Genomic DNA, 14092 nt, shown 5'->3' with positions numbered 1-14092 from the left:
CAATGATGGAAAGGACCTGACTCCTGGATTATCGGTTTCCAAGCTGGGAGGGAAAGAGGCAAAGATAAAGGGGGTAGATAGATCTGGGACCTGGTAGTCACAGACTACCAGATTTGGTCTGAAAAGGCTTTTTCTGAGAAGGTGTGGAGAAAGCAGACTTAGGAGCCCGTCTCCTAGTATCCCTTTTACCTTTTGGTGAGAGAGACCTAGTTGCCTTCCTAACAAAGGTGGTTCTGGCTGGGCAGTTTCGCTGGGAAGCAGGGAACAGGAGAGACAAATATGCGTTTTAAATCCTGGAGTTCCTTTACCTATTCCTTAATAGTTTTAAGAAAAACTCTTCAGGTGCAGTGCCAAATAAGGCATTGTTGTCCAGAGGGGCATGCATGAGCTTAGCTTTGATATCATCCAGTAAGGGTTGTAATCTAAGCCATGAATACCTTCTCAGAACAGAACCCATAGCTGCAGATCTAGCAGAAGCCTCCACTGCTTCATAACTGCATCTGATGGAGTGCCTAGTAACCTGGGAGCAGGAATTAAGAATGCTGGAAAGCTTGGCTTTATTGGGAGAATCTGGAAGCTCTGGCAGGAATTTCACTGCATCCGCCAAAAGAGCCAAGGAATATTTGGCCATGCAAGTCTGATAATTCATTGCTCTAAAGGCCAAGGTTGCAGAAGTATACACTTATTCCCCAGCCTCTCCATAGCCTTCATTTTCTTATAAAAGAGGGAAGTAGGGGGTGGAGGGCAAAGTTTGGAAGCTTTATCTGCTGCCACGGATACAGCAACTTGGTCAGCAGAGGGTGCCTTAAAAGAGCTTGGCATCCTCAGGCACCTTGTAAAATCTTTCAGGGTGCTTGGGGGCTAGAAGCTAGGAATCTGGGCACTTGGAACCTGCAGTGAAGGCATCCAAGAATGCCAGAAGGACTGGAGGGATGGCTGAAGGATTAGGGGATTCCATCTGTAAGAGGTCATACTACCACTTTTGAATCTAAGAAACTTGACAGTAATCCCACTTAAAGTCCATCTTCAAAACGGTCCCTCCAAAGGAAATACTCTCCCCAGTGGAATCCATGCCATTAGATTCCTCCTCTGGGGAGGCATAACCTAGAGAAGAGTCAATTTGAGTAGTATAGGCAAGAGATTCATCCTCTGATGAAGCTTTCTCTTCAGAAGACATATCCTCTGCAGGCCTATTCAAAGAGGTAGAAGAAGAAAGGGCCTATGCTGGAAGACAAGGGGCTAACATCTGGCGAAGGGCCATGAAGGCATTAAAGAGGCCTTGGGTAAAGGCCTTCCAGTCAGAAGTTTGATGAGCCTGATCCAGAGGAGCCAGGTAAATATGTTTAGTTTTAAGTTTCTTCTTCTTTGCAGCCTCAGCAGTCAGGCGATGGAAGGAAGAAGGGCCTGACACATCTGGCAGTAATTCCATGACGTCTGTAAGAACATCCTCATGAACCACAATCTGTGGCACAGGCCTTCAGAGATAACCAGCCATGGTCCCCACCCGATGCCAGAGTCGGACACCTGCGAATTCCTTTTGGACATGCCTACAGATTACTTGACAGCTTCCACCAAGGTACCTGAAGGCGGCTCTGTAGATTCCGAAGCAGCTTCTGGGTCTTCATCAACCTCAGGAGGGACGCCCGGAGTAGGGGGACCAGCTGTAGAGTCAGGCCGAGGTTTCTTGGCGTTCTTAAACTGCAGCTCTTCTAAAGGGCAGACGTCTGTTCCATGTCTGGAGCCAAGCACACAAGGTGTTGATTCTCCAAATATAACCCAAGAGATGCTAGGCAGCTATGGAGAATTTTAGGAACAAAGGCCTTACAGATATCGCAAGTCATGATCGTGGCCTGAGCCTAAGCAAAGCTTGTGGGAGTCTATGTGGAATCTGCCTTCCACACTGACACTTGGCCTTCCTAGTTGACATATACTCAAAAACAGTAGCCAAAAGGAAAATAAACCCCCCCAGGGCATACTTATCTGAAGCACAAAAGCAAATTCTCTGGCGAGTGATTACTAGAGCTGGCAGGTGGACAGGCAGCAGAAAAAGTCTGAGGTAGGTACATGCTAATGTCCACTTTATACCGGATGTCGGTTTATGGCAGACGTATTGGTGTCTGCAGTCGCATGTACCTTGTAGTAGCTTTTTGAATTTGGTACACTGGCCGGATGTTTGAGTCAACTGGAGGCAGACTTCCTCATGTTATGAATACTGCAGCATATGAATAGAAGGACATCTACTGTTATGGTAAGATTTTACACAACTGTACAATCTCCTTCCATATCACTGTTGCAGCATTTTTCACATAAGGCAGAGTACAAGAACAGGATAGAGTACAAGAGACCAAGAAGAAGCCTGGGAGGGGGGAAGGTACAGAGGAGCCCTGTACAAACTCATGCAAAATACCTCTAGCAAAGCCTGCTGTGACCCTGGAAACAATATCCAACTTGTACTGCTTAAAGTATGAGCAGAGGACAGAGTAGCAGCATCAAGGATGGAATTAGTATACAAACTCCTACAAAAAGGCACAAAAACAGGCAACTGCCCTAGTAGAATGTGCCTTCACAGATGAGGAAAGACATTTGCCATGAAAAGAATAACAAAAGGAAATGGACCTAGAAATCCAAGAGAAAATGGTTTGCTTAAAGAGCCAAACTCAAATTCCTGGGATGAAAGGAAACAAAGCTGCTCAGATTTCAAAATAACTTTAGTTTTATCCAAATATCGGCGCTGTCTATGCAAATCCAAGGTGTGAAGAACCTTCTCAATGGTAGACTGTGAAGGAGGGAAAGAAGATTAATAGACTGATTAAGTGACAACTCATTGACCACCTTGAGCATAAAAGGCAGCTTTATATGAACAGGCACCCTGAATCTGTGAAAAACTAAAAAAAAAGGAGGAACAGCCTTAAGAGCCTGATATTCAGACACTCCCTTGGCTGAAGTAAAGTGAAGTGAGAGGTAAAAGAATGGTCTTCTAAGTGCAATGTTGTAAGAAAGATGAAGAGGCAGGCTCAAAGCAAGCCTTTGTCAAATTTTCAAGTACAAAGTAGCAAGTAGTAAACTTGAGTTTCTGAAGCAGACGGCTGGAGGAAGGAGCTTCAATAATGAGTTTGTTTAGATAAGGAAAGATTTGAATACCTTGAATCCTGCAAAAGGCAACAGGAGTGAGGAATTTGATGAATACCACTGGGGCAGTAAAAAGGCCAAAGGGCAAAGCAGAGAACTGAAAATGAAGGGAAGAGAGAGAAAACTTTCCTGAAAAGAGAAAGGATGGGAATGTGAAGGTATGCATCCTTGAGATCCAAGGATACCAGAAAGACCTGCGGATGAAGAAGAGGAAACGATGCCTGAAGAGTTAACATCCAAAAGGAAGGAATCTTGAGAAAAGTGTTCAGCAGAGAGAGATGCAGAATTGGTTTCCATGTACCCTCCTTTCATAGGACTAGAAACATCCTGGAATAAAATCTTTTCACTACCTGGATGGGAGACAGCTTGAATGGTGCTCTGAGCAGAAAGAGAATGAAGAATCTCTGGCAAATGAGAGAGCTGTTCCAGAGGAAGGTAAGGAATGCACAAAGGGAAGAAGGGGCTTCCAAACCATGAAATATCCCTTATGGATAATGGACAGAACCCAAGAGTATGGAGTCACTCTTGGGCAGTCTAAGTAGACTTAGCAAGTCACACACCTAAAACCTTTCTTGTCCATGGGAAGAGGGCAAGATTGCATAAGAACAAAGGCAGACTTGGAGGGATAGTTTACCCCATTCTTAAAATTTCAGAGGAATGAAAATATGTTTCAGCTCCTACAGGGGACTTGAAAAGGTCAGCAATAGCAGATCCAAAAAGACTTGTCTAAAGGAGCATCCAGAAGTTTGGCCTTAATGTCATCAGGTAAAGTCTGAGGATGAAGCCAAGAATAACACCTCATAACTGAACTAGAGGCAGCAGCTGCATCATACCTGCATTTTATAGAATGTCAGGCAACTTGAAAAGTGGAGCCCAGGAGAGAAAAGGCCAAGGCCTTCCCCTCAGTATCTGTTAACCAACCAATACTCCTTACCCTGCTCAGTCTTTTATATCTCTCACTTCTTCCTGCACTGCTTTTTTCCTTTTGGTAATTTCCTGGACTTCTTTACTCCACCACCAGCTTTCAGTATACACCTTATTTCCACACCTAGTGCACATCTGTTCTAGTCCTCACAAATGCTGTTTTGAAGAAATGTCATTCTTCAGCTGCAGCTCTCTCATCATCTTTATGGAGGAGCTCTTTCATCTTTTATATGGAGGGGCTATCGCCCAGAACACTCTCTTCAACTCCTGAGCTTCCAACTCAGTTTCCAGGGCTTTAGCCTAGTCTGTTGACCTTAGAATTCTTCTCTGACCTCTGCATGAAGCTGAACATGGTCACTATGTTCATGCCAAAAGTTTCACTGGGGATGACTTTGCAATGTCTGATTTAACTGCAGTGATCTTTCCTTACTAGGTGAAAGTCTATCCAAGTTGCATGCTGACCGCTGTTAGGTGAGCTCGTAACAATCTCTTGGCAAATCTTGTGTTGGCCAGTCAAGCCTCTCTCTCTTTAATTCTATTTCCCCCACCCACATACACCCAGGCAGTTCTCTTATGCTGCTCTGTCATGATAGATTTGGGTCTCCTATTACAAATGCAAACTCATTTTGTCCTGTTTTATCTAGGAGGTCTGACAAATATTGCTTAAATGCACACTTCCTTGCAATCATAACACTGCTGCAATGCACAGCCAAAATTCTGAATACTTCCCTATCTTTACACAAGTCCAAATGCCATGAGTTTGTGTCACGAGTTCAGAGGACATCCATCACAGTCTTCAACAGACTGTTTCTCGTACCACATATCACACCATTTCTAGTCTGTCCTACCCAAGTAGTAGACTCGGGTCCCCAAGCCAACTGACTTTGCACTGCCCTACCATCTCATCTCCTGGAAACACTATATCTAGTCTTTTCTTCATGCTCTCGTCATCAGCTTCCAAGCTACATCCTGTCAGTGAAAACTACATTCAGTTGTAACAATCCCAGGTTCATTTTTAACAGACTGATTCGCTTCACATCCCACTTTTGTTCAGATATTCCATAGGTTCATAGGCAGGTACTAGGCTATCTGCCCGAAGGTATTTAGAAGCATAGCCAGAATGTGTTGGCTTTCGCCGCCCCCTAGATTAGTTCCCTGTGCCTCTGTCCAGCAGAGCCACTGAAGTGATCCACGGGGTAAACTTTGTTTCCATCCACTCATCAAGGTTTCTCTTGAGTGCTTGCGAGGAGCTCTGCCTAATGTAGATTGTAATCTTGTTCCAAAGCATGGGAAGTCTCTGGGACAGGAATCTATCCCTCCAGCACAAACTATTTATTGTTGTGATGAGGTTTAGATCCCTATAGCGTGTGGCTCGAGGGGATAAGGTTTTCTTTAGGTGGAGCATGTCCATCAATTCTGGGTTGGACAAGGCCTTATATGTCAGGCAGAAATCACCTCTGAACAGGCGGTATGTAACAGAGTACAGCTGGAGTTTCCTCAGTCGAGTTGCATAGGGCATCTGTTTGAGGCCAGTGATCCTCTTGGTGAGGTACTTCTGTGGTCTTTCCAGCTGTTGCATGTGTCTTGTAAGGTACATCCCAAATGGGGCATTATACTCAAAGGGTCTGATGAGTGATGAGTAGAGGGGCACAATGACCTCTTTTGATCTGGATGCATACCCTTTTGTGATTAGGTGGGCCACATAGAAGGATTTTCTAACCACTTTGGCAATGTGATTATCAAAGGAGAGATTACTTGTCTACTTGGGTCCCCAAATCCCTTATTATGTTTTCTGTATTTAGGGGACTACCACCTCATTATGTTTTCTGTATTTAGGGGACTACCGCCTATGTGGTAGTTTGTGGGTACTTCATTTCCGAAGGGAATAACTATGCACTTTTTGGCATTTAGCTTGAGGCCATGATTTTGACACTAGGTACCCGTTTCAGTGAGACCCTTTTGGAGGATGTCTGTGTCAGCCGGTGAGTCAATTATAGCCCCTAGTTTGCAGTCGTCTGTGAATTTGGTCAGCCATAGTCCTCCTGTGCTTGTCTGTACCACTGAGAAGTATATGCCAAACAGGAGGGGTCCTAAGACTGAGCCCTGGGGAATGCCACTTGTAACCGGTTTAGAGTCAAACCTAGCTCCCACAACTCTCACCATGTGGGTTCTGTTCGTGAGCCAATTGGCAACTCATCATGTGACAAAGGTTTATTTATGTTCAGGCTGGTGAGCTTGCCGATACTAGAATTGGGAATGGTGTCGAAGGCCTTTACAAGGTCTAGGTAGGCTGTGTGTACCACCTTTCCCTCATCTATAGCCTTGGTAACTTTCTCAAGGAAGTCCACCAGGTTAAGGAGGCATGATCTGCCCTTAAAGCCGAACTGGGTAGGGTCCAGTGTTTGGATGTTCCCAATGTCTCTGTTAAGTTCCATGATGATGCGCTCCATAGCCTTGCAGACCAAGCTAGTCAGGCGTATAGGGCGATAGTTCCCAGGGTCTGTTGTGGCTCCACCTTTGTGGAGCGGAATAACTGTTGCTGTGCACCACTCTATGGGTACATAGCCTGTGGAAAGGCTGAGTTTGTGCGTTTAGGTGAGGGGTTAATTAGTCTTTGAGCTCATGTAGGACACAGCCTGGGACACCGTCCGGTCCCATTGATGCTGTGTTTTTGGCTTTGGAGGGGGCTATTTTAACCTGAGTGTCTGATTTCAGGGGATCTACATTCTTCTGGTATGGTTATGAGCCCTTTTGGGGGTGAGAGGGGGGTGAAGTTTGCACTGAACCTCTCTGCCAGGATGTTGGCAATATCAGTTGGTTCAGTGTATTTTGTGCCGTTCTGCACCAACTCCGAGCAGATCTGAGCATTGCCACTTAGATTCTTGATATAGCTAAAGAATGCCTTATGGTTATATCTTTGGAGTCCTGGGCAAGTTTTCTTTCAAAGCTCAACTTGGATGATTTTATGAAGGATCGTAGTTTTCTGCTGATACTGATCAGGGATGTCTTCCCTTCTTGGGATTTTACTCTTTTCTGTACTAGTTTCCTCCTTCTATTGTATAGCTTGTTTATGGCAGGGGTCCACCAGACTGGTTTCCTTTTCTTGGAGTGAGTCTTGGATTTGCTTGGGATAGCACGATCCATGCATTCTTGTAGGTGCCTGTAGAATGCATTAGTAAAGGATTTTGCAGCTTGGACAGTGTTATCCTTTGGCATGGAGGCTTTGAAACTTTCCACCTCAGTCTTAAGTAACATGAAGTTTGCTTTTGAAAAGTTTTTCACGGTGGTTTTCTTGTCCGGGGGTAGAGGCGGAATGTGGATATCCAAAGTGATTTGTTTATGGTCGGATCTAACCAGCGAGGGGTTGACCTCTGGTGTGGCACACCGGTCGTCCATGTTGGTGATGACCAGGTCCAATATGTTGTCACCTCTGGTGGAAGTGCTAACCAGTTGTTCCAGGGCGTTTGAGTTTTTAAATTCTAGGAAATGTTGGGCAAGGGAGCTTGTACTTGAGTAGTTCTCCCAGTTAATGTTTGGGTAGTTGAAATCACCCAATATTAGGGTGTTTGGTAGGACCTTTATGTTACCCAGTGTTTCCAGAAATGCAGAATGGGAGTCCTGAGACATGCTGGGTGATCTGTAGCAAGCTACAGTTTGAATTGCAGTTTTGCCCGTTGTTAGTTGCACGTGGATAATCTCTGAAGTATCGTGCTGTGCCACTAACCTGGAGGTGTGGGTATCATTGATGAATATGGATACTCCCCCGCCTTTTGTATTTCGGTCCTGGTTCTGTGGCCAAAATGTATGGTATGAGTTGTATCCTGGTAGTGCTGGGGTGCTCTCTGGAGCCTTAAACCAGGCTTCTGTTACTGTACGTACATAGATTTTCTCCATACTGAGGAGTGCCTCGAGTGCATGCATTTTAAGGTTTAGACTTCTGGCATAGAGTAGTATTACCCTCAGATGTTTGTTACTTGTGCTATTTACGGTGGTGGGTTTGTCTTTTGAGCCTTGCCTAAAAAAGGCAATATGGGGGTGGCAAGAGCCTTGGCCAGTATACGAAAACCTAAGGGTGACAGGTGCAAGCTGTCTCTAGCGAAGCAGCGTGGCTTGTCAAGCATGTCATCCCAGGCAGACAGACACTGGATCCCCTTTGAATGACACCAGAAGCTTAGCCAATTGTTGAAATTGAGATTTTTTTCTTTATAGCATGGTATCATTCTTGGTGAGGGCAGGATGCTGGTCAGGGTCATACCGGCCTGGGCTACGTAATCAGAGAGCTCTTCCATGTCTCTTCATGTAGTCCAGAGAGGTACGGCTCAGGTCATTCACCACCATGTAACTTAGGCTGGGCAATCGGACACTTGCCAGTCAGTAGGTTATTGAGTTAGGGCATGTACCGGCCAAAATTGGTAAGTAGGTCTCTCCCATTAGCATTAGTCCCTGGCATAGGTCAGAGAAGGCAGAGTCCTCAACCCATTTAGCACCATTAAACACCTATACCAGTTTTTGGTGGCATTAGTCTATAACTATATCATCCAAAGTCAGTTTTTACACCACTGAGCAGCTAGCTTTGACACAGGACACAGTCGGTGGTCTGTTAATGCCTAAAGTGGCTGATCTACACAAGTCTTCCCCCAAAATGGCAACAACTAGCATCTGTGCTGCAGCTGCTGCCCATGACTCTTCAGCTTTTGGTAGCTGTAAGCATACCTCTCAAGTACCTTCCATCTTTGAGGTGGAAACAAGCATATTTTTGGGAGGAACCACACCAATATTAACATGGGGAAAACATGCAAATGCGGCTGGAAGAGTGGCCGATGGTTAGGAGCCAAACCTGCACACTGTCTTGGTGGCAAAGACCTCAGCCCTTATGTAACACAAGGTCATTATACAGAAAAAACATTAGAGACATCACAACAGTAGAGTAATTGATGCCATCATTGTCCATATGTCTGACAGGTCAAGACCACCAGCAAACTGACAAAAGAGGGTGGCACAAAATGCCACCCTGCTAAATGAGAACCTCTTTCTTTTGGTATAGGAGTAAACTATTTACTGGCTGTTTAAAATTACTTTCTTGTGGAATCCGTTTGTAAAGCATAGCCAGCTGATATTCCAAACACACTTCGAACATCTAGGAAGGCTTCCTATCAACAGGAACCTGAGAGCACAAAACCACATCTTTCACAGCCACCAGGGAAAGACTAGAATAGGATTTGTTCTTTCTTCCATAAATTTTATTACAATGCAAGAAGCAAAAAAGGGGATGGGGAGAATGGTGAAGAAGGTATACAGAATCTCCCTAAATACAAGATGGAAGGTGCAAACATTGCGAATTTCACTTGCTCTACAACAGAGAGCAAAGTCAGGAAGAAATGCATTTCCAGATGCAAATAGTAGATCTTCACAAAGTCTAATTTCCAGAACATCCAAACTAGAAAGGTCTTCAAAAGCCATAGCTCCAGAACTAGAACCAGGGAGGGAATCAGACAGTAGTTCACATTCAAAGTGAATGTGAGAGAGTTATGAGATAGTCAGAAACACATCACCTCTCTGCCAGCTATCAACACAACTGGATATTCTGCTACTAGAAAAGAAACCCCAAAAGCAACTTTTGCTCAAAAGTCCTGTGGCCAGGAGAAATCTCAATTTGTTCATATGGGGCACCCTTTCCTAATGCCAGCAAACTTCTATCAACATAACCAGAAAATGACTAACCACAAAGAAAGGGAACCCACCAGAAGGCTAATGTCTACTACTACAGGGCCCAGCAGCAAGGGACTGAGACCAGTGATGTGTTACTGGCTATGGAGTTACCACACACTAATACCGTACAATTAATACAATACTGGACTCTCTGGGTTTTCAAAGGACATCATAAATATCCTAGTAACAAAGACAGCCAGAAGGATACAAGGTAAACATATTTGCTGCAGTTACAACTAGGCAGGTTGCCAAAGGCAAAAAATCCTGAACTTTCTCCACAGGCAAGGATGACCATGACTGAAAACTACACAGATGCACATTGGTGAAAGCAATCCTCTAAAATGGAATCAAAGGGCACTTCTCCCCTATTCTTATCACTCCCCAGAGATTGCAGTCATTGATGCATCCATTCCAAAGATGCCACAAGTAAGCCAGGAATTTCTGTCATCAGCTTCTAAGAGGAATACATGGATTTCATTCCCTGCAAAACTTTTGCAACTACAGCTATCATCTTGATGAATTCACTGGTAGCAAAAAACCAAATGGCAGCACATTGTACTGAAGACCATGCCCAACCAAAGCAAACCAAAGGAATAGCTTAGGATGACAACAGACATTATGTACCAGAAAGTATCCTTCAGGTATCCTACAGCAGGGAGACAATGCCCTAGCAAAGCATATGCAACATAACATATTAAATGTGCACACTGTAGCTGCTGAGGCTCAAGATGGGATGAAAGTCTTTCATCGCCTTCTGAATCAGATGAACTAGGAAAAGAACATCTAATTACACACAGACAAAAAAAGGGGTGGGGCCAGCTTTTACACTCTCTCTCTAAACAATACAGACCGAGTCTGTTTAAAAACACCACAAAGACTGCTTTCTCCCTAACCAAAGCCCTTTCAGAAGGAGAAGTTAATAGCTTTAAAGCATCACCAGCTATAATCACATCATGCATCTGCATGTCACATGGTGAGACAAGCTACACTCCAGGATTTGCCCAGTTTTGGGTACACTCTAGCCAAATGAATAAATGATGGTGATGGGAAGTACCTACACCAAAGAATGTGTCAGCCAAGATGGGTGGTTTGCATCTTCTCGATTGTTCATCATCTACCAAAATGGAAGAGGGACAGGGCCTAAACGTATGATCTCACTAGCACAGGGCTTGAATGCAACGCATGGAGATCTAAATGACTCTCAAGGATAGCCATCTCTGGGAGGGTGCACCTGCTGTCTACCCTCTGCTGCTTTTTACCTTCTGATGTTGCTCTCTCAAAGGCCATGTCCTAAGAGACTTTTCTATCAGTGCCCATCATGAGGTTTTCTCACTTTCAAATGCTGCCATTAATCAGGTATTGAGATTGGCATGGAGCTTCTCCCTCCTGCTTCTCTGGATAGCCGAGGTAAATGACTCACATCTGATGCAAAGCACCATGTTCCTCAACAAAGAAGAGATGGTACAGATGGGTAGTCATAAAATAAGCTAGGGCCCCACTAGTGCTATGTAGGCATTGGTGCTTTAAGTACTTGATTACCAGGACTAAGATCCAAACTGCACAAGTAAGTCCTATACCACCAAACCTCTGAACCTTCCATGAGAATACAGCATAGAATGTCACGTCTCAGCAGTGTGTGCGCATGTGTGTGCACGTACCTCACTGTTGCAGCTTCCAGGGGAAAAAATCTTAACTGGAGTGGAAACTATGACTAAATTAATTTGACTCATTCAGAAGATCATGTTTCTAGGCATTTCTGATACTGGTATCAATGAAAAGCTATGGAGGCTGTATGTTGCATGTTATACATTTTAAATTTGACTTATATCAAGTAACCATAAACAAAAGTTTTGCACATACCATTCTTTTCACCAGACTTTTCAGATAACAGTGCTGATGATTTCTGCTCTTCTAAATCAAATGTCACTTTCTTTAGTGGACTAGAGTTTACATGGCTGGATTTCATGCTCATCTCCTTTACATTAGTAGAAGCATCTGTAGTGAAAAAAAAATAAATACTGCAGGACTATCATATGATGTTTATCAGAGTTTCAGGTTTAATGTACTCTTTCCCGCAATGAAGCCCTGATTAATGCAAGCATTTTAACAGGTACATCTTTTAATTATTTGCGTGGAATGTCATTACAGTATATTTAGGGCAAGAAATACATATTCAATGTGTAAAACTGTGTTAAAGCATGAGTTACACCATCACCACCACAAGACTACAAATTTTGAAGATGCAGGAAAAACAATAAGAATTTTGCAAAGTGAAACAAAATGCAAAAACACCAATTCTAGTTCATATGGAAAACACAAGAGTAATGCCTCCAGTTCTTGCTTGCATCTAACAAAATATCTTAACTTGGCATCCCTGGTGCAATCCGTCATAAAAGAAAATGACTGCATGTTAAGTCTGAAAAATTGTCAGAAGAGGTCAGGCAAACTGAATCACCACGTACATTTACTACTATATTTGCACAAGACTCAAATGGTTTGAATTCACATATTGGTATATAGTAGAACAAATGAAATAAAATGTCTACATCCACCACTATTTCAGCAAATGGGTCAACTCACCACAAAGAAATAATGCACCGCATATATATGCTGTCTGTATTTATTTATTTGTTCACCTCAACATAAAAAAATAGAAAAAGTGCATACCATTTTTGCTTATTTCAGTTGAGAATAGCTGCTACAGGGCCTGCTTGCGCATAAAAATCTGCTGTGAAAAGAACAGCAAAACACTGAGCTGTCTGCAGCTGATACCTACCAACACAGTACCATCTTTCTGAAATAATTTGAAGTTTTCTAAAAAAACTCTAACAGTGTCACAACAGGTACAAAACTCAATGGACTGTGCTTGGGTATAAATACATACACACAATATCTTCGTGTAGTGTGTGGTAATGTACATAGTTTAAAATTGGATGGTAGGTATCAAATTCAAATTGAGTAAAAGAATTTCTATTGTAGGGAAAAACACGCGATTTTTACTTGAAATTAAAAGTAAAGTCCATACATATATATATTGATATACAGTACATCTCAGGCCTCAGTCACATTCCTAAAACTTTCATGGAGATACAGTGACATATAGATGCAAAATATATCCAAGACTGCCGTACCACTGTTCTCTAAGTATTAACTGCTGCTCACTGCCAAAGTTGGCTTGGTTATTTTTCCAAAGCCTATATTTGGCATCTTAGTGAAATTCACTTTCTAGTGCTAGAAAACGTCATTATTCAGAAGAAACATAGGAATTCCATATCTGATGTACTTCTGGAAATTCATCCACTCATTACCCTTGAGAAAAGTTACATAGCAGCCATCCTCCCACAGAAACACAGTAGAATGCCACTTGACATACTATGGCAGTGTAATGTCCGTAAATGTATTTGAAAAGTCAGGATCCCTTCCCACTGCATTTCTTAGTAAAATCTTCGGAGAAATACAAAATGACTTCACATGCAGACTGCACCCAAGAATATATCATTCCTCCTTTAAAGGCATACATGTAGCTCAGTATTGAGGATGGCTGGGCCATTCTGTCTTAGCCTCCATAACAGTCTTTGGTGGTACCATTCTTTAAGTAAAGAGCATTTTTTATTTCTGATATGCCAGCTCAGTACAAATGTTCTGGACCTGTATACTTCCACAGAGACAGATGTATGATGCAAATTCAACTTTGCATGATCAAATGGTTGTATAGGCTGATTGGTGGACAAATTTCTGACAACAAATCCGGCTATTTGACTGTCACCTGGACGTAGGTTAAAGTGAAAATGTATTAAAGAGCACCATCTTGAATTCCCAGATGAAAATTCATAGCTCTTACAATTTTCTTTTTTCCAGCCTTAACAACTGAATATGTGAAAACATTACTTTTAAGGAAAATTGTATTATAAAAACACAGTATGCTCTTGTGAGGAAAAAGAAAAAAAGTACAATATATGCATTTTCTGAAACAATCCCAATGGTATCCAAGATAGACATTGTGAAATGACATTGTGAAATTACAATAATCTAATTTAAGTAAAAATATGGGCCGGGTTTTTACTTCATTCATAAAATGTTATACTTAAATACAGATTCAGTTCCTTTTAAACATTGTTCCACTTCCTATAGCCATGAACTCACCAAATGTCTATACATAAAAGTTGTATTTTTCCACAAAGAGTTTTCCCTCCCCAACACACATTCACACTAACACTGACAACCCAGATTAACTGATCAAGACACATTAAGTTCCACATATAAACTGCTTTTCCATGCCTCCATCCCAAGGGGGGGAAGGGATCACATTCTGGCAGAGCACATTTCTGAA

The 14092-nt window shown here is 42.8% G+C and overlaps 1 protein-coding gene across 1 annotated transcript in view; it reads right to left on the bottom strand.

Moving 5' to 3' along the window:
* The window catches only part of LOC122796501 (anillin-like), a gene marked incomplete at its 5' end in the record, with an annotated part of 1089678 nt that overhangs the window by 772035 nt on the left and 303551 nt on the right, over positions 1 to 14092 (bottom strand). The window contains 1 exon segment of the mRNA XM_044065033.1: positions 11623 to 11757. Within this exon segment, the coding sequence (XP_043920968.1) occupies positions 11623 to 11757 (135 nt within the window).

This window comes from Protopterus annectens, chromosome 3.part0, assembly GCF_019279795.1.
Source record: "Protopterus annectens isolate FY-2018-M chromosome 3.part0, PAN1.0, whole genome shotgun sequence".
NCBI lineage: Eukaryota > Metazoa > Chordata > Ceratodontiformes > Protopteridae > Protopterus > Protopterus annectens.
This window is presented reverse-complemented; position numbering and strand designations above follow the sequence as displayed.